The sequence below is a fragment of the Antedon bifida genome, chromosome 7 (genome assembly GCF_963402885.1).
Source record: "Antedon bifida chromosome 7, ecAntBifi1.1, whole genome shotgun sequence".
In the NCBI taxonomy this organism is placed as follows: Eukaryota; Metazoa; Echinodermata; class Crinoidea; order Comatulida; family Antedonidae; genus Antedon; species Antedon bifida.
In genome coordinates this window covers 22,375,470-22,398,112 of record NC_136232.1, presented here as the reverse complement: position 1 = coordinate 22,398,112, position 22,643 = coordinate 22,375,470, and the positions used below count along the sequence as shown (strand labels likewise).

The 22,643-nt window shown below is 31.4% G+C and overlaps 1 protein-coding gene across 1 annotated transcript; it reads left to right on the top strand.

The window, feature by feature from the left end:
• Window positions 1-806: 806 nt before the first annotated feature.
• On the top strand, window positions 807-22,386 carry LOC144848512 (uncharacterized). The gene is made up of 8 exons (XM_078705295.1): window positions 807-957; window positions 3,877-4,037; window positions 8,703-8,879; window positions 14,140-14,277; window positions 17,866-18,058; window positions 18,857-18,948; window positions 20,476-20,583; window positions 21,257-22,386. Exons 1-8 carry the CDS (start codon window positions 837-839, stop codon window positions 21,494-21,496), a joined length of 1,230 nt encoding a protein of 409 aa, XP_078561421.1. The 5' UTR covers window positions 807-836; the 3' UTR covers window positions 21,497-22,386.
• Window positions 22,387-22,643: the final 257 nt, after the last annotated feature.

Genomic DNA, 22,643 nt, shown 5'->3' with positions numbered 1-22,643 from the left:
ATGGTTCATATGTTCTATGCAATTTCTCAATAAGCCAAAATATTGAAATAAATTTGATGGAAAAAAATAAAAAAATGTCTCAAGTCTTAAAATAATGTTTTAAAACGTGTCCAACATCACATAAAAATGAATTTCTGGTAGAAACTAATCGAGGTCCATTAAAATAGCACATGTGCTCTTTTACTTATGTATCATTCCGCGCCGGGCCTTTCCAAAGAATTGACCAATCATCACGACAGACGAACGTGGTAGGCCCGTTGAACTAACTTTTTAATTGTAACCGGTCGATGAATTTTTAGCAAAGGAAACTTTGGTATTAGTAGCCTATATATTTATATATTTTGTATTAGTAGTAAGTAATATTTTTTGGTGTACTCCATTCCCTTTGATGATATTAGGCCGCATGTCGGAAATATGTGTACACCAGTCTGTGCCCATAACTAGATTGTATCTTTGGTAGGTACCTCGCCAGGGACCGAGAGCTTTTGCACGAGCAAGTAAAACGTTAACTTTAACTTTATATTAGTAGTATCCATACGATCAATCGCAAAAAAGAGTAAAGACTACTGCTGTATTAAAACATAATGGATATAATAGGCATCCGTGACACACAACATTTTAGAGATATAGAACATTGGGATAAAAAAACAAAACTTTTTTTGGAAACTGGAAGTTACGTTTCTTCATAGTCAATAGAAATTGACTATGGTTTCTTTGATATCGCCGACTGTTGTTAGCGCCCCCTATAAGGCATAACGCTCACATAGCAACTAATCCATTTTCCACACTGCTTTGAACATAATGAAAAGGAGGAACGCAGATTTGGATTACTAAACATGGGATGTGGAAATAGTAAGGAAGAAAGCAGCGAAGATGGGGGAATCACTAACAGAAGACCCCTTGTTGAAATTGAGGTTGGCAGCAATGTCAAGAAAACGGGAATTGTGTTCGTATTCGGTAAGAAAAATGACGTAATAAATCTGTGATTGGGGTGATTGAGTGGGACACCGTGAGTGAGGACCCGGACGGTTGGCGGTACGACGACAACGTACAAATGCACTTTCGTCGCCCTTGGCTGGTTCTGTATGGTTATAACTTTATGTGGGTTGTTTTAGCCCTGTCAGTGTCAGTTCATCATCTCTGCTTCTCATTTTTAGAGTTAATAAGCCTAAACGTGTTATATAGCCTAGTTGTACTCGACTAGGGCCTACCTACATGGATATTAATATTTATTGGCAAAATTACTAATTAATATATTTGCTATCATAAATAAAAGATTTCTTTCCTAGCCTAGGCCTAGGCCTAATTATATTTACTAATATTTATTATTAATAATGAAATTCATACTGTATGTATCTATCTGTATTGAATGAGATTAATTTCATTTATATAATTTATAAATAATTAAATTATATAGGTCTTCTTAGACAAATCCAAATTAATTTCTCAATCTCATTTATGTATGAAAGCCCCAAATGGTCTATGTGGTAGGATGTCAGGAACCAAGCAGAAGTTTAAAGTTTAAATCTTGATTAGAGTGCTTTTTTACAATCTCACAGATTTCATCATAAATTAATTAATTTTCAGTATATCACTGGGTGGTTTATATTTTATAATTTTTCTATGCTTATGAATTAAAAAAATTAATGCCATGAAATAATAGTGTTCACAGATAATTGTGAAGTAGTCATAAAATGAATAATTCTTTAACATTAAATACAGTATTTATTTATAGAAAATAATGTAAAAATTCTACTCTTATACAAATTACAATACAACAGATTGCAGTTATTAGTAAATCCACTGATAGGTCTGTTGCATATAAACGTACACAGATTGAACCTGCTACTGTATAATGAAGGCGAAAAAATTGCTGAATAATTTTACATATTGATTGCCTGCCAGATTGCCTGCCAACGTGAACTTACTGCTCAAACCATGAAGGAATAACAATAAATCTCTGACTAAAAAATCAATAAATAATCAGACAATTTAATAGCCTATTACAAATTTACCTTGCTTAAGAATCAATATTTATGCAATTGAAAATCAGTACATGACTATTGTGTGTATATAGTGCTTACTACAGTAATAATGTAACATTGTGTTGAAGTTATTTTACTACGATAGAACCTCTATTCAGGGGACACATTTGGGACCCAATATATGTCGCAATAATACAGTATGTAGCTGGAGTGTCTCCTGAATAGAGGTTGATTGTAGTTCAGGGAACATTTTCGCCAGTGTAGCATAGCAAAAAGCTATACAAAACAACCTTATTGCTACACATTTCTAAAATTGTGTAGCAAAAAATACAATACAAAACTATGTTTCTCGACTTAAAAATCAGTTTGGTTAGCAATATTGCTAAAAAAAAATTTTTTAATGAACATTTTTCCCTGGTAGTGTATATTGTACACTGGCAAAAATAGTCCCTGATTAAATGGTGGACGTTTGACAACAGAATTGTACTGTACGACATACATTAAATGTTCTTATGTTTATTTTAATAATATTGAATCAGTTTGACATTTAGCCTAAATCATAACATTATAGATCAGACACACTGGTATTTCTAATAAAGGAACTCAATATGGCTTTATCATTATAGCCTTTAGATATTGTAGTGTGTTTGTATGTTTTAAGCTGCAAATACATCGTGTGTACGTGTGACAACATCATCCATGCAATGCCTCAGGGAGCGTTCATCTTGATCAAGCTAATTCATCAGTACCACTTTCAGTGACTGAGATGATAGCAATAATTATGATATAAGCAGTATGATAGTCAGAAATTATCATTATTTGAATGTTTCATGTGGAGAGAAAGAGCATTGCAATTTAAAATTGTTGATATTGTAAATTTATAATACTGTACCTTACAACCCCTATTAAAGGGACACTTTGGGTCCCTTTATAGGGATGTACAGTACCCTGAATTGGCTGTAGTGTTTAAACATTACAGTTCCTCAGTGCTACTGTAGAGTGGAACTCCTATTAAGGGGACACCTTTGGGACTCAAGTGTCCTCTTAAAGCTTGGTTCCCACTAGGACGCAATCCAAGGACGTAGACGCAACGCAAACCAGTTGACCAATGACAAGCGACCGTCAAATAAATCCATTGCATTTGCTTGTGATTGGTCAAATCCCTTAAGTTGCGTTACGTCGTTGTGTTGCGTCTCTAATGGGAACCAGGCATGTCCCCTAGATGGGTGTTGGCTGTAGTTTTTAAACATTGCCCCTTGTTCATTTCACAGGACAGTATCGCCATAAAGGGGTGTTCCCCTAAATAGGAGTTTTACTGTACAGTATAACCTCTATTAAAGGGACACCCTTGGAACTAATGTGTCCTCCTACAGTATTAGGGATGTACTGTAGGGTTTGGCTATAGTGTTTAAACATTACAGTCCCTTGTTCATCACAGAACAGTGTCCCCATAAATGGGTATTTCACTGAGTTCTACTGCACAGTAGAACCCCTATTAAGGGGACACCTATGAGACCAACAAATTGTTCCGTTAATAGGGGTGTTTTTGGCAATAAAAACATCTATTAATATATACCCAAGACTTGTGTCGAAACTTGTTTGTGTAGAGAGCATCCTGTGTGGTTGTCCTAGGAAGAGATTGTTAATTACAGCATTACTATTTGAAAATCCGATAATTGCCAATTCTTTAGTATACCAATATGTTAAGCTAACAAAAAGTTAGATTCAACGAAAACTTCTACATTTTGAGTTATATCTCGCTCTTCGAGGAGAATGGCTATTGTTGGTTTATCCAGGTAAGCGGCACTCACAGACCACTAACACCACTGTTGGTGTGTGTATAATAAGTAGCTAACTAAAAGTTAATTTTTTTCCTAATTGACTACTGTAGGTGGGCCTGGGTCAAAGAAGGGTCGCATTGTGGATGACCTCGTGCACATGTATGGATTCAGGTCATTAATAGTCGAAGACATGATTGCAAGAGAGCTTCCCAAGAAAATACAGAGTCCAATCGCTGTCGGCAACACAAGAGAAATGGCGAAATTACTGTCTGTAAGTATCATCACATCATTCAATTATCGCAATGATGGAACGCAATCGTGTTAATGAATAAATATTGCGTCTCTTTGAGTAGAGTTTATATTGACATGGGATTGTCTGAATCCAACATCCAGGTATTGTTAGACCTCTGTATATTTTTTTTTTGTATTTTTTTTATATCTATTTGATAGTAAAAATGCTATAATTTTTAATCTTCTTTATAAAATGTTGGTTAAAATCAGGGGAGGGGATAAATCAATGGGTGTCTTGTGTTCACATTTCCCCTTTCATTGACAAAGTTCCAATGAAAAAAATAAATTGTATTCAATAATGTATTTATCAAATTAAATTATCATTTAAAAACATGGTTTGTAGCCTTTAATTTGAGTATTTAAAAGATACAGTTTAAAAAATGTTTTTTTATTAAAAATGTTTTTACAATAAAAATGCAAGATAACTCATGTTGCACTTAATATTTGCCATACACCATGAATGAATGAAATATATTTATAAATAAAAATGGAAAATATGTTTTGGCTCTTTTTCATCCACGATGTTCACACTACACAGGCTCAGAAATGAAATATTTTCTTAAAAATTTCTTTCGCATGATTGTGAAGATATTTGCAATTATTCATCTGAAATATCATAATGTCAAATTCACCATCTTACGAGGATCTTGTGAAATGTAAACCCATTTCTACTCTTCAGTAAATGCCAATGTTGGTCATAAATTTCTACATCTTCAAGCATTCTCTACCTTAATTGAAAATATCCTGGAATATTGCCAGTGTCCATTCTCTCTGAGTTGATTGTCTTGAAGAAAGTAATTGCAATCTACAGTATCTTCTATGATTTATCTTTGAGTAAAGTAGGGCCTGTCATCTATGGGCAGCCGTTAGGGCCAAAATAGATAGCATAAATGAGAAGAGATGAGCAATGTGCAAACACCAAAAAGACAAGCTCATCATCAAACATGGGCACCATAGTCATCTTTGCATTTTATTGTACTGTAAAAGATCTGATTTAACAACTTCTATTGAAGAATGGTATTTTTTTGGCTTATTTCTGGAACTGACAAAAAATATCCAGTATTTTTCAACTCTGACCCTTTAAGGTAAGAGGTCAAATTCCATTAACTTACATAAATTACTGCTCCATGCGTTTATTGAAGAGTGGTATTCTTTGGGCCTTTTTCTGGTACTGCCAAAAATATTCTGTATAAATACAGTATTTTTAAACTCTGACCTATAAATAAATTGCTCCATGCAAAATCGTTAAATAACCAAACCATTTTGTTCATGTGAATTGTTATATAGTTAAACTCCACCCTCAAATTTGACATTTTTTGTGTTGTAAAGGATGGGCTTAAAATAATCCCACCCTCAAATTTGTAAGTGGATGGGCTTATAACCGAGACAGTAATACCTACTGTGTTTATTTCAGAGGCTCAGGAAATGAAAAAGATGATGAGCTGAACAGTTGAGTTCATTTACTTAGAAATATGATCCAGATATTTAGTTGGCATATGATAATTTGCGTTCGTGTTTCTCAGTCAAACTCATAAGCGTGCAGTAAAACATGAAACAGTAAACCTTTATTAGATGGAAATCGAGTGTTTTCATTACGCTAGTAGCACTTTGGCTTTAACGTGATATCCCAGTTGTATTTTACCTCAAAGTTATAATCAACATTTTATCAGTTCCACAATCCATATTCTGTACTATTAAATGTTTATTGACTTTTACAGTACACATTGTTACACCCAAATATGTTGTAGGTTTGAAATACCTAAAATGCGAGGCGGGTTGAGGAGTGAACGGGACAAATTTCATTCATTTCATAATAAATTTCAAAAACAGTAAAAAATGCAGTACATTACAAGAAGTACTGTACACATACAATACAGAGTAATAATTATTAAGCAAATAATAATTAGCAGATTTGTCCAAAGAATTTTTGAATTCGATATTTTAATATGAGGCGTACGTTTGCATGGCTCGCCTCTCGCCCTGGTTTTGGAGATTCAAAATCAACCAGACTAGCGAGCATTCTATTAAAAAAATATTGCTAAATTGTTTGTTTTTTGTATTACTGTACTCTTCTGTTATCTGTTGTTGTATTTTTTAAATTATTAATAAAAATATTATTTCTTGCTTTATTTCTTATGATGTTTGAAAATCATGTCAAAACTATTAAATATTCCTTAAATATAATTTTTTTTAATCAATGATATTCCGGCATTTTTACTTTTTTAAGACTTAATTGCACTGATAATAATATCAAACACTAGTAGTAGTAGTAATAGTACTGTATTAATTTAAGATATTATTTTACTAATTTCATATTTTTGAAATTATTATTTATTATTTGTTTACTCAACCTCTAGTAATCAAGTCAAAATAACATCTCATCTCATAAATATTCAAATTACAACAAATATTTAAAAATTATTTAATTTATTTCAGAATTTTAAAACAATATTATGCACAATTTTATCAGAAATTGTCAGATGTGGAATTCTAATTATAATATGCAATAACACTGTACTACTATTTAACATAAAGCTATCTTAATATTTATTTATTGTTATTGTTCGGTGATAAATTATAGGATACAAAAAGCTATCATATTTCTGTGATATGATATAATAATCATAATTTATTGAATGCAATTGACTTGCCGCTGCCTTCAAAATAGAAATATATTGACACAATATTTTAAAAAAAAATGTTATTTTCAATTCAGTTGTACAGTCTACGCTGGCCATTTGCATTTTTAAATGTTGATTACTAAACGGCAAAAAAATAAGATATCTTTTTACAAAACTGGCAAAAATAAATTTCCCTTAAAAAAACATTTGTCCGCCTGGCTCTGGGTAAAGTTTTCCATAAACCACAAAAGAAAATTTGGCTAAAGAATTTACAATTGCCGAAAAATAAATCACGACCTTTCACCAGTTCTCAAAAAAAAAGCAAATTTCACCTTCGTTTCAGTGTAGACAGTATTTTTTTTTTCTCTGGCAAATAAAAATGTTAAATTCCAATATGTAACGATAGTGAGAACATTCTCGCTTATGCAGTTTTAATAGGAATTCTTATTATCCCTAGAACCTTATTAAAGGGGACGCCCTCAGTTCCCCGAATGCCGTAGGACATAGAGTTAAAACATACTGTTTTTTCCCCCCTTTTTTGTTTCGTGGGTACAGAGGTACTGTCTTCCCTGAATAGGGGTGTCCCAAAGCAGAGGTCTACTATTTAAAGAAACTTTCAAATTTTTAATGAAATAAAATTCTGTTTATTAAAGATGTATCGTCCCCCAAAAACATGAAAAATGAAGATTAATTAAATCAGACTTTGAATTTGTTATTTGTAGTTTTAATAAAGTTAATCACTTCCATAGAAAACAAATGAAAAAAAGTAATGTTTTCACCTATAAATTGACAAAATAAATTGTTAAATTCAACCAAAAACCCATTGGCTGGCAGCCAATTTGGCCATTTTTTGCTTTAAATTACAGTTTTTTCAGGTAAATTCATTTTTTTTCGATCCAATTTTAGGTCAAAGTGGATAACTATTATGTTACATTAAAATGGCATATTCAACAAAAATGTTGTTAAGAATTATTTTTTCAGGGGGACAATACATGTTTAATGAAATGAAAGTTCTTTTTATTATCTTCCGATTGTGTATCAGAAATATTTCTTGTTTTTCATTTAAAATACATTTTAAACGTGCATTTTTTATTTAATTCTTTACAAATTTCAAGTTAAACAAGAGCCGACAGAAAGTCGTGTAACTGTAAAATGTCAGAGTATTAAACCGAAGAAATCATAACAAGAAGATACAAGCTTACAGTATTTAACGGTTACCGCTAAGTCTAATGTACTCTAAGTTTTAAGTATTCCCGTGCTATACGTTTTCAATCGTTCTTTAATTGGATATTTTATAGACAATAGTATTAATCTGAAAACCATTTCAATTGAAAATTGCGTTTGTCTTGGATTTACTAATGGAATTTTAAATATCAAGTGCTCATTTCGGAGTTCAGGAATATCACACCGATTGGTCGGCTATTGTCTGTGGCGCCAAGTTGTTTTGTTAGTTTTTTCCTTCAAGTTTTTTCTTCACAAGCGTATTTATTTTGTGTAGATTTATATTTTATTGATTAAATAATTAAATCTGATCACATTTTTCTTCAGAAAATAAATATTTTAAAAATGTATTTCTTGCTAAAATTGAATTAAAAGGTTTATGAATACAAAATATAGGTTTGCAGTAATTGTTGCAATAATGTTGACATGCTAAATTAGGATTACACATTTTTTCATAGTTTTGTGTAGATTTATATTCTCTTGATTAATAATTAAATCTAATCATATTTTTCTGACTTTTGATGTTTCTTTAGAAAATAAATATTTGTTTAAAATTTATTTCTTGATAAATAATTGAATAATGGTTTATGAATGAGTAAATAAAATATAATCGTGCCATAACTGTTACAATAATTTTGACATGCTTCTTAGTCTATTACGTGTCTAGCTTACCTGGATGAACCGACATAGGCCTTATCCCCTTCAAGGGGAGAACATAACCTGAAAAGTAAACAATTTTTCCAAACTCCCCTCCAAGACAGTGGTATCACCCTTAATTAGGATTACACAATTTTTCATTACAGGAGAATTCAAATTGTTTAACATTGGAATGGGTTCTTGAATTACTAGAGAGAGAGTTCGAAAAAGATCCAGACGGCCTATTTATAATTGATTTTGTACCAAATCTACGTTATATGCTACGATGTGACAAGTTCATCCGTGAGGATCCCTCCTACGAAATGGGTCAGTTTCTTAAAAAGGTAGGTTTTTTGAAGGGGTTTAATTTAATAATATTACTAATTTTAAATGTTGTTTCATTATTTAATGCTTTAGATTAAACAATCTCTTGAAACCAGACTTTCTCAAAACTAGAATTGTTTTAAAGCTCTGTATACACTTTTAACTTTATGTGACAACAAAATGTGACGTGCCCATATATGGACATGGTGATTTCATATCACTACCATATTTTGTCACATCACTTTTGTCAAGCTTGTTTGATAGTGTAGACAGAGCTTTAAGCACTAAAAGACATTTGGGCCAGCCCATGTCCAGTATTTGGACAGTTGACCGTTGTATTTATAACATTACAGCTACAGTATTCATGGGACCCCCTATTAAAGGATACTTTCAAATACTTTAAAACGAAATAGAAATATGTTTCAATATTACAGCCAACCCATATTCAGGTGACATCCTATTTAGGGGACACCTTTTTGGGGTCCTGAGAGTGTCCCCTTAATAGGGGTTCTACTATATTTGTCACTATAAATATCATCAGAAGTTCTGTATTATATTAGTGACATTGGCAAATAATTTTGTTGCCGGGAAAACATTTTATGAGGAAATTAAAATCTGCTATTTATTTCTTAGCCAGTGGTAATGCACAGTGCATATAAATAGTCATTTTCTAAATAAGTAATTTATATGCTAATGAGAATACATGCACAGTACACACAGAGCAATGACAGGCCTGATATTGAAATAGCTACAACAAAATATATCAAATTAGCCAGCGTGATTGTAATACTTATGCTTAATCTTGACAGAGTGTAGCAGTATGTGGCTGTTACTGAATATGCTATCTTTTCATTGTGTAAATAATTATTATCGTTTGATACTATCTATTAAACGATGATGATCGCCGGGGAATTAGATAATGTAACCAACGGTATGCACACATTAATAATTACTGTATAGATGGTCCCAATGGGTAGGATATGAAAAATGATGGGGGGGGGGGGGGGGGGTGGGTGGGGTGAGGGGGCGGTATTTATAACTGGATTGCATTAAATAACATAGCATTTTAAATTAAGTAGGAGGGATTATACTACTAATAGAGCATGGGATTATATTCGGTTACAATGGTATTGTTTATAACAATACAGTCAGAGCCAAGCACCTGCCGAAGATTGAGGTATGTCTTTAAAAAACATACGGCAAAACGTTTTGCAGTATGCACACACAACATAGCTCTTGCTCAATGATCACAAGCGCTTATAAATTTTATCAAAAAGGATTTAACTCTGGACTAAAGTTAACTAAAAAAAAAATATTGAAACGAAAATGTGGTCCTGGTGTTTTCCACGAAATATACAAACACACAATCACAACTTAGCTCTTGTTCAATGATCACCAACATTTATACATTTTATCAGAAAGGACTCTAGACCAATGAACTTAAAAAAACAAACAAAATAATACTTATTAGATATTGTCCCCCTGAAAAATAATTTTTTGAAAATTTGTTATTGAATATGTCATTTTGTTGTCACATAATAGTTATTCACTTTGACAAAAAACTGGGTCGAAAAAAAAAATTATTTACCTAATAAAATGTAATTTAAAGCAAAATTGTCTATCAGACAATGAGTTTTTGGTTAAAATAAACTGTTTCGTTTGTCTTTTTATAAATGAAATAATTTTGTGTTTGTTTTTTTAAACTGCAAAATGGCCTACTGTATTAAAAGTCTGATTTTATTATTCTTCATTTTTCATGTTTTTGGGGGACAATACATCTTTAACGGAAATGTATTTCATTTTCATCCTGTACTTGTTTACTATTTTGCTATTTTTACTTCATTAAGCCACAAGCATGTCTTAGCTATTATTAATCAGGAATCAAATATCTCTTTGAGATTTATTTTTTTACAAGTGCTGGCATTACCGCGAATTTGAAAGCGTTAATGACGTGTGATTAGATGATAATAGACAGATCCATGAGTAGATGAAGTCATAAAATACAACATACACCCATGAAAAAATGTATTATAAAATAATTTTAAAAAGATATTATTGTCCCCCTAAACAATTTTTTTTACAATTTGTTGTTGAATATGCCATTTTAATGTCACCTAATCCACTTTGACGAAAAATTGGATCGAAAAAGAAAATTAATTTACCTGAAAAACTGTAAATTAAAGCAAAATATGATCAAATTGTCTGTCAGACAATAGTTTTTGGTTAAAATTAACTGTTTCTTTTGTCTTTTTAAGTGAAATAATTTTTTTTTTTTTTTACAGTAAGTGAATAACTATTAAAACTGCAAACTGGTCTATTTAAAGTCTGATTTTATTAATCTTCATTTTTCATGTTTTTTGGGGACAATACATCTTTATTAAATAATACCTATGTAACTACAACTTCAGAGATCTGTAGACATGGAATTCAAATATTTGGCAGCCAGATAACGATTTAGTTTATTCAATTTTGTGTCTAGGAACAATAAAATCACAGAGTGTGGTAGCGCTGGTAGATACGGAGCGTGCAGAAGATAATCTGTAAAGTCTATTAGTGAGATATCTGAGAATAATTATTACAAACAATTGGGCGATAAAATAACATCTCACTACCTACTTTACGTGATCTTGTAATCGGCAAAAGCTATTACTGCCAAGTTCAAATTACACGGAAACGTTCCATTAAAAAGCGTAAAACGCAAGAAAAAGGAAAAATATACTAGATACTGTAGTATGAATTCTCAATTGTCTAGAAATGGAAAAAGTATCAAATATTTTTTGAATTTAATTTGCGTCTGTCTGTAACGGTAAAAATAATGATCTAATTAGGGTTAAGATATCAAGAGTGTAGACACATTAATACTACGTTGATAGCCTACCCACGCAGTGAAAAATATCCCACGAGTTTAAAATATTACAAATACAAAGGCTAGTTATTTTGTTCATTTATGGACAGTGATCGAGGTTGTACGAGGAGATAGCGTGGTGCAGCTCAATGTACCAATTAAAATGCCTTTTAATTATGCATCACCATGAACTATCCGGATTAATTAGGACATTTTTTGTATCGTTAATTTTTAATGAGTTGTAAAGTATTTATTCAATAGGATGACTTTATTAGGACATATGACTTGCGTTTATTTTTAAGTGTTTTTTAACTGTTTATCCTTGTTGAGATTGTGAAAATTAACAAGCTTATTTATTAATTAAAATTAATAATAAACAATTTTCTATATTACTGTATAAACACAGTGTGAAACTAGTTAATAATTGAACTACTAACTTAATTAATTAGTTAATTAACTAATTATAAAATTATTGTTTGTTTGTTTGTTAAAATTATTCAAACTTTTCCCGGAATGCAAGAGGGCACTCTTGTTAAGTAATGAAAAATCAGTATACGCTATCTTTCAAGTGTGAATGCAGCTTTAACCACGTTGTTACTTAAAGATGATACCAATTATGAAACTTGGTGTGAACCGGAATGTATGCTGTAGAAAGAAGTATAAATAAAAATATGTATCTCAGTGTGAACCAGGAATAAATAAGAATTTACAGAATAACTACAGTAATAAAGTTCAATGCGAATACAAGTATAAAGAATGTACAGTTATAAAATTCAGTGTGAACCAGGCTAGATATTGAACTTGTTGTATACTGGAGAAAGAAGTACAATAAAAAATATCTCAGTGTGAACCAGGAATATAGATAAGGATGTACAGAATAACTTATTAAGTTCAACTTAATAAGTTCAACACAAGTTTTAGTTAAGGATGTACAGTTATAAAATTCAGTGTGAACCAGGCTATATTGAAATTGTAAATAATTTACAAAAGCTAGTGTGAATATGTATACTAGTACTACAGTGTTTTGAAAGCTTAGTGTGAACAATACTGCTAAAAATGTACAGTTATAAATTTCAATGTGAACATCCAAGTTATATCAATTGTATTAAGAGAAAATCTTAGTGTGAACAATACTGATAAAAATGTACAGGTTTAGAAATTTCTATGTGAACACCGGGTTATATCAATTGTATTATTAAGAGGAAAGCTTAGTGTGAACCAGGACATGAAGAAAACAAAATTATAGTAATAATAGTCTTGCAAAACATGTTTATTCTTTATCTGTAGATTTATTTTCGTTGATAACAAGATTTACCAAGTTCATTGAGGCCTAATCACACCTGCAGGCAATCCGATTTTAATTATGTTTTAAATTCTCTGATTTTGTTTTCCTTTAGATACATCTTATTTTTGTTTGGATCATTGTCCTTGAGGTCAACCAACATCAAGTACTATAGTACTTAGGTCATGGATGATTTATTAAAATTGTTTTTCAAGAAATGCTGCATAAATATGCATATACTTATTTCGTGGTTTACATAAACCTAATGATTGTAATACTTCAAAACCAGTTCACATTAAGATATTCCTGATTGTGTTATAGAAATAATGGATGTTTATAAATGAGTGCAATGGTACAAATAATGTCATGAGGTGAAAATAGAACATTTCATACTTCACCAAGGCGTGTGGCGCAGTGTGTTGGACATTGGATTACCGATCATAAAATCATTAAATCCAACTCTCGCCACATTGCTTGTATCCTTAGCCAAGATAACTGATTACTAGCTGCATTATGGGAGTACAGTATGTTTCCATACATGTTTGATCTAAAAAAATGACCGGGGTAATAATGTTCTATGTAAAGCGCCTTTGAGCATAATTATTCATGAAAAGGGTGCTATAGAAATCGGTAATTATTATTATTAATATTTATTTTTATATTATTATTATTATAAGGCCTAAACCATTTGTATCCCAGGATGATAAAGTTTCAATGAATACTTTGACAATGTGATGAATTTTGTATTTAATATCCATGGTAACAAAAAAAGAATTTGCAATGTTTCAATTACTCAAAACATTTTAATCATGGCCTTCTTGAGGTAAGTATTTTATTGATTTAATAGTACAGTATGTCATTAATTCTATTCACAGATTTTATTTAGGGATCATGTCAAAATTATATTACTGCAGTAACTACATTTTTTACTGCAAAAATGTGTGATTTAATAATTTTGTTTCTATTTAGAAGTTTCTGAGCTAGTCAGTAATAAACAATATTTTCATATTTACCCAAAAAAGCTTGCCAAAATATTGCATAAACAATAAAAGAGTAAACAAAATGTACTTACTGCAGTAACTGCAGTAGAATCATTTTGACATAGTCCCATACTGAATCATAAGAGTAACGCTTAAATTTGTTTTGTTCATAGTATTCTAATATCTTTGCACTGAACTTGGCAATTCCAGAGAAAGCAGTTATGAAACAGGCGACTGCGCATTGTGCAAAGCATCCAAGTCAAATGCAGGAAGGTGGTAAAAGTGATGAAGTAGACACCGGCCGATTAGCAGTAAGTTTATATAGTAGTACTGTTACTGAGATTCTTTTGTGACACATTTATTAAGGGGATGCTTTCCTATGAAAATAATACGGCCTTTATGAAACACGGCGGTTAGGGAGGACTAAGAATATCCTATGTTCGCTAGAGCGTAAAATCATATACAGTCAACATAGCCGTTTTATTAGTTACGCTAAGTTCCGCCAACTTTTATTAAAACTCATGCAAATTATTCATGAGCACCGTCCTATGGCTTCCCGTCGTGTTTCGTAAAGGCCCTAATGAGAGGCAGGAATGTTTAAATACTTCTGCAGGGTTGTAAGCCACCAGTATGGTAGGTAAGGTTTCAACCTGACCACTTTTTCACATAGGCCTTTCAAAAGCCTGAGGCCTGCACAAAGATTGTTCACTTTTTGCAATTACCACTTGCGTTCTCATGGCTACAGTACTGTACAACCAACCCCTATTCTGTAGAACTGTTGGGTCTAGTACATTTGGTGTCCCAAAGTGGGGCCTTTATATGCGGTAGTAGATTTATTTATTTATATTTGATACAATGATTTTGCTATTACGCAACGCATCGGCATGTTGACGCAAAGTGTTGTCTTGTGTAATCACTAGTGGAAACAGACGACGCAACAGTGCTGCAAACATCGCAGGTTTGATTTCACACAGGCAGGGGAAAACACAATTATTGGAAGGGCATTTTCTTACGTTGTTTAGGTTACGTTGCGTCGCTAGTGGGAACCAAGCTTTAAGGCTTTGAAGTTAATTGTGTATCCCTTCATTTTTGTTGGTTGACTGGGTCTCATTTTATGAAACCTAAGATACATTATTTATGTATACGGCAGCCTACAGTATGAATACTAGATAGAATCCTATTAAGAGGAAACTTTTGGCACCCAAAATAGTGTCCCCTGGGTGTCCTATAAATATTACAATATCCAAAAGGAGGGGTTCTTTCTATTGCAGTTTTATTTGAAAAGTATAGAAAAATCTTTATTTTTTTTAACATTCTCGGAATGGTTGCCGATATCAAAATTGTACGTATTTTAAATGCAAATAAATTTAAATGATGGATAACGAGACGCAACTCATAAAACACTTAAAACCTCATCAAGGCTAATTGTTTGTTTCATCTTCATCGAGTATTCTCCGGCAAATATATCTTAGATTTAATCAACTGAAATCTAAATGTCTACTCGCAGCAAGTCCTACTTTGTTTGAACTTTGTGGGCAATTTAAGAATATTAAACATTTTCAATTTAACTGTGTATAGCTATCTCACTGTAGTTAAGTAATCATGCAGCAGTATAGTAGCATAAAAATACATCGTTTTATCATTCAAGTATATAATGATGAAAATGTTTAATTTTAAATGGTTAAATATGAGCTAATTGGAGAAGCTAATTGGACTACTTTTAAAATGCAAAGTATATTTTTATATAAATTCATCGTTTTATCATTCAAGTATATAATGATGAAAATGTTTAATTTTAAATTTAAATAATTAAATATGAGCTAATCGGGAAGCTAATTGGACTACTTTTAAGATGCAAAGTATATTTTTATATAAATACAACGTTAAATCTATCCTTCAATTATAATGATCAAAATATTTCATTTTGAATTTAAATAGTTAAATATGAGCTAATCGAGAAGCTAATTAGACTACTTTTAAGATGCATATATTTTTATATAAATTCATTGTTTTATATTCAAGTATAATAATACTGTGTAATGATCAAAATATTTCATTTAAAATTTAAATGGTTAAATATAAGCAAATTGGACTGCTTTTAAAATGCAAAGTATATTTTTATATAAAATACATCGTTTTATCATTCAAGTATGTAATGATCAAAATATTTAATTTAAATTGTTAAATATGAGCTAATCGGGAAGCTTTTAAAATGCAAAGTATATTTTTATATAAATACAACGTTAAATCTATCCTTCAATTATAATGATCAAAATATATAATTTTAAATTTAAATAGTTAAATATGAGCTAATCGGGAAGCTAATTGGACTACTTTTAAAATGCAAAGTATATTTTTATATAAATACATCATTCTATCCTTGAAGTATACTGTATAATGATAAAAACATTTCATTACATTTGAGGTAATTGCGGTTGAAATGCAAAATATATTTTTATTTATTACTAATTATTTATTTTTTGCACTGAAGAAACTCAAGGACTATAGTGTTGCCTCGGAAGCTTTGCAATTTCTTTCTGGCTGTTTTACTTCATCGTTTTGATTTAGCTTTTTGCTTATTTTATTTTCTCCATTGAGATCCAGCCGCTATACCCATATTGTCATTTTGTCAGTTAAATTTCCTTTATCAAGTATAACCCCACCCCCTATTCAATTCGGACACAAAACTTTGGTATAGTCCATTAAGGTAATCCAAATATAATCCCACCCCTTAATTTTATACCCAGGCCCCTTTGGACTACTGTATACTCCTATCACATACATAATAATAAATACAATTGTAAATCATCTATATTATTATTATCTACTATAACTGTATGTACTCAAAATCAAGTTGAATTTGTCAATAGCTTAAACATTAACAAATAACTAAATATTATAATAAAATATTTAATTTCTTTTTATAAATTGATTTGAAATTTTTTATCATCAGATTTCTTTGTGTATTGAAGAACGTGTAGTTTGTGATTTTCGCATAAAATACATTAATTCTATCGTAAGGTTTTTTTTTACGACTGATGACACATGCACTTGTGCAAATGTACCTCTGGTTTATGATCTTTTTAATATTATGTGTGTGTGACACGTATCCGAGTTATCATACTTTATTATGCGGTATAGCTACAACACATTCTGCATATTGCTCATAAAAGATCGAGAAGTCGATATTTTCTGATCATTTCATTTACAAATAATTTAACTAGAATTATAATAGAATAATTTTGTGTAACGTAATTAAAGTATAGATCAAAGTTGAATATTAAAAATACTAGTTTATATTGGGTGATAGATTTTTGGATCAATACATTTATTTTGAACAATACAAGATAAATATAGTCCGTGTGCTTAATAAGATTATGAATAAAATATTATGCATTTACATGCCTTCTTGTCGTCTATTTAGATTCAAATTCAGGTCGGTGGTTTTAAAATACTATGTTTTAACTATAAAATACTCAACAGAAAAAATCACCGACCATCAACAGACAAATCTGCAATTGAATATACCAAATGCAATTCTGTTTATACGTATCATGTCAAAATTATACTATTGCAGTTACTGCAGTAACATTTTTTTTACTGCAATAATATATTTTAAATCTAAATAATTGCACACACAGGTTAAAGAGTAAAAATTGGTTTCCACTAGGACGCAAGAACGTAAGTGTAACACAAGTAGTTTGACTAATCACGATGCGATTGATCATTTCTTTCATCGCGTCATGATTACTGTAGTCAAATCACACGTGTTGCTTTAACGAACGATGGGTACTGCAGTAACTGCAGTAGAATAATCTTGACATGGTCCCTTTAAGCATCCGATGACAATTTTAAAAATCTATTTTAAGTTAGATCAAATTGATTTCTTCGGCTTTCAGAAACGACATGGAGTATACATGAAGAGTGTACAGGGGTTCCTGAACTATTTCCGTAACGAGGGTCGCTTGGCATCGGTGGACGTGTCCAGTGGCGTCTCGGACCTTATCTGGCACCAGGTCACTGACTTCTTCGGACACAAGTTGGAGTTTCTTCCTAAAAGGACAATCAACACTGTGGTTGTATTTGGTTTCTGTAAGTGCTTTGATCTCCGAAGCTCAGCATCTTGTTGTTAGATTGCCTTGCTTGACACTGAAATAATATTTTTTTATCAATTTTTTAAATCGGTTAGGTTCTTCGGAATTCACAATATTGTCAGTTTTAAAATGACTAGTTTTACAATATCAGGATTCGGGGGAGTTGATCATTATTAGATTTAGGGTCCAAAGGTTGGAAGTTGTTTGGTGAATAGATTTAGAGACAGGCAAACCAACAATAAACAAATTTATCAATTAATTAAGTTGTACGTGGTTAAAATGCTTGGCCAAGGTTTGGTCCTGATTTAATTCAGGATTTCACAACTTCTGAACTGTAGTGTTATGACTATGTTACCCAATACTTAGACTGAGACAATTTGCCATTTTGCAATCCCTGTCAATATACCTCGATAGAAATTAATTTACTATTGATTTTATTGATTATTATTCACTATTAATATTGATTATAATTTGTATATATTGATTATTGGTAATTGTTGATTATTGATATTATTGACTAGTTGTATTGATTATTGTTGATTTTTGGTATTTGTTGATTATTGATATTATTGATTAGTTGTATTGATTATTTGTATTATTGGTAATTGTTGATTATTGATACTATTGATGAGTTGTATCGATTATTTGTATTATTGGTAATTGTTGATTATTTATATTATTGATGAGTTGTATTAATTATTTGTATTATTGGTAATTGATATATGATTTAATTGTATTGATTATTGATTATTTGTGTTTATTCATTGATATTGATTATTATTGATTAATCTTGCAGCTCCTGATGCTCACAGTAATTTGGATTTAAATCGATACCACATGGAAAAGGTTGTACTAAAGGATTTAACAGATAAACCATTAGGACCAGTGGTGAGCCAACATTTAATAAATCAAAACACACAAAATTAGGGCTTTATTTTCCTAAGCACCCTGTAATGTAAATGAAATACATAGACGTGATTGTGCTAGACAGAGGTGGGAAGGTTTCCTAAGCACCCTGTAATGTAAATGAAATACATAGACGTGATTGTGCTAGACAGAGGTGGGGAGGTTTCCTAAGCACCCTGTAATGTAAATGAAATACATAGACGTGATTGTGCTAGACAGAGGTGGGGAGGTACTGTATGAGGTTACTGTACACTATCTATAAAACTATAGTTATCCTGCCTAGCCTCAATTGGTAGCCTAACCTTTTTTAATACTATTTTATCAAAGTGTAACTACCCCCCCCCCCCCATAAAAAAAATAAATGGTTTAAATTTGCAATGTATGTACTTATAGTATAGCACACATTGCATAGAGTGGCATTGCTGTGCTGTATATGTGGGCATTGGTTCAAATCCGTTTGCTGGTCTCTTTACATTTTACAATAAGGCGCTGCTAATTCAGTTTCCAGTTAAGCTTGAGGACCAAGAATAATACATTTAACATTTAACAGGCCAATACACATGACAACAGAACAATATCTTTCCATGTCATTTAGTCAGTCACCGTAAAATATCGCAATATCGCTTGAATTGACTTTACTACCTACATTGCTTTCAAAAGGTTAAATGAAAATGAGAGATGCTTAGCAACAATAAATCATAAGGTAGTGGATAAATTACTGGATTAATCCTCGAGGCATTTAACAAGTTTACCTTACAAAAGCAATTATATTGTTAATTATCTACGATACGTGGATTGTACAGCTAGATAATAGGCTTAGTTTCCACTGCAGTTCAAAATAATAATTCTGTACAAACAATATTAGCAAACATTGTTTAGTGACACGTTAATGGCTTGGTCGTTTGCCGGCTTGCTTGTTTCTTTAGGATTCTAGGTTCAAGCATTCTAGTACCATGATGACTGTGAATTTAACAAGTTGATTAATAATATAATAGGCACAGACAAACTGCCGAGTGATGCTGATACACTAAAAATTGATACATTTTTTAACAAGATGAGGGAATCTGAGAATGATAAGCCACCCTCAACCCAGATTCAAACCCAGAATATTATGCTCAACATCCAACCACTGGTTAAATCCAATTGGATAGTGACTCTTTAACCCTTCACGTGGTAAAGTGGAACAGCACTAGCTTGTGATTGTACGCACACACAACAGAGATCAAATTCACCCTCATAGTACATTAATTCACAAGACTAGATCTCAGATATTATTATTTTTTTGCAATCCATTTTATTTTACTTGTTTAATGCAATAGTTGCCTCATTTTATTTACAAATATTATTTAATATACGACATGAATTCCACAAAATAAGCAAGCATATTATTGTCTTGTTTTTAAATGTCAATATATTTGTACTTGTGAGCCCATTACAGGTGACTGCTTGTATATATCCCCAAGCTGTATTTTATACCATAATGCAATTTTATAATTACTTTGTTCGTAGGTGGATGTTTTAAAAGCGCTGTGCACTCATATTGATAACTCATCCGCTACGGCCGAATCGTTTCTTGTCGACGTCTCAGACACGTCACTTACTAAAGAGGAACTCAAGGTTAGTTAATTCAACTTGCCCAAAAACTAAGCCCATCCTAAGCTTAATTATGTTCACTTAGTGAGGTGTAGAATTTGGGAACTGGGATTAAAAATAGTTTGAAAAAAATATATGATGTGCCCAAATATGGTAGTGATATGACATCATTATGTCCATATATAGGCACATCACATTTTGATGGCGCATAAAGTTTGATAGTGTAGGCAGAGCTTTAAGAACCATGTCAAAATTATTCTACTGCAGTTACTGCAGTATAGCTACATTTTGTTACTGCAGTAGCTACATTTTGTTACTGCAGTATAGCTACATTTTGTTACTGCAGTAGCTACATTTTGTTACTGCAGTAGCTAAATTTTGTTACTGCAGTATAGCTACATTTTGTTACTGCAGTAGCTACATTTTATTACTGCAGTAGCTACATTTTGTTACTGCAGTATAGCTACATTTTGTTACTGCAGTAGCTACATCTTGTTTACTCATTAGTAAGTTTTTTTGGTAATCATGCACATAGCAGTGACTGCCTCATAAACTTCTACATTAATAAACTAATCATACATGTTGTAGTGAAAAATGCATTTACCGCAAATTTTGACATTGTTCCTAATAAATTACAAGTGCTTTTGTAGATTTACCGATGAAATATTATGCTATAAATTTCATTTATTTATTACAGTCTGATCATAAAGTGATCAACTTTATTCAAGACGAGAACACGCTTCTAGATCGGTTCATCTTTGTCGGCACAAATTCCCAAAACAATAAGAAATCACGCAAGTGTAGCGCGTACATGGAGAACTTCAAAGCTGCATGTTCAACCGAGAACGAGGTGTGTCTGTTTCCGATGGACATGGATACGAATATCTGCAAGGGAATAGCATTCTGTATGGCGGAGTTGAGAGACTTAAAGGAGTAGTACTTGAACCGGCAAATGTTATGGTTCGATCATTACTTATGCATTTCATGTTTCTGAACATTTTACATTATAAATTTTTGGCTTCTATATAAAGCCATGATTTTTTCTTGATATTTATCTATAAATAAACTTGTTTTTATTAAAAATCTTCCAAATTTCTATAGTTTTAGCAACATTATCGTGTAATTAACTAGTGTGAATCGGCCTTATACACATGGAACAGCATGCTACTTGTACAGTGATTGTTGCTAGTGTGAAACAGCCTTGATATACTGTACACTGAATTAATGACATGTTATATTTATACAATAATTATTATCTGTTGGTGATGTTTTCGATTTAAAGTTTGGAAAATATACAGGTGGATTTAGTAGAAACAACTCAATAGTAATCATTTAACTGCAGTAAATACATTTTTTTGTTCACTTTCTAACTGGATTATGCAATTATTTACAAGCGTTTTTGGGGATAATCATAGATTCATACACACTGTTTATTGCAATGACTGCCTATTATAAACGTCTACATTAAAACAAAGCAATTACTGTACATACGTTTAACTGCAGTAACAAATGTAGTTACTGCAGTAAATGTGTGTATTTTTTCAGTGGATGCACTTTGGTGAATTAGAATCACTGGTTTTAGATAAGCCAGCTTGTGTGTGCGTATGTGTGAACGGGCGTGTTGTTGATAAGTCTGAATATTTACATTTTTACCTCTAATAATAAGCATCTGACATATATGTAGAAAAATTACTCAAAATATAGATTATTCAACTCATACAGGAATATATAAATATTTATGTTTTACAAGAAAAAAGTACTCTTTTTGTTGTTAATATTAAATGTAAATATAATACGTTTTTAAAAATGTATTGTGTTTTACCTAAAAACAAACATTACAAACAATTAATTGTAATAACATTTTAGGTTTTTTTTTTGTCTTTACAATTTGTTGTTGCAAAGAATCTTAATCTTAAGTGCAATATTTTTATGGACGTTCCATATACCACCAATTTTAGTTAACAACAAAAATATAAACAAGAAAATCCCACCGAAACTTTATGTATTTTTACAAAAACAAAGCTAATGTCTTAATCATATCATATTGTTAGAACTAGTTTATTAATTATTATATTTTGTTATGG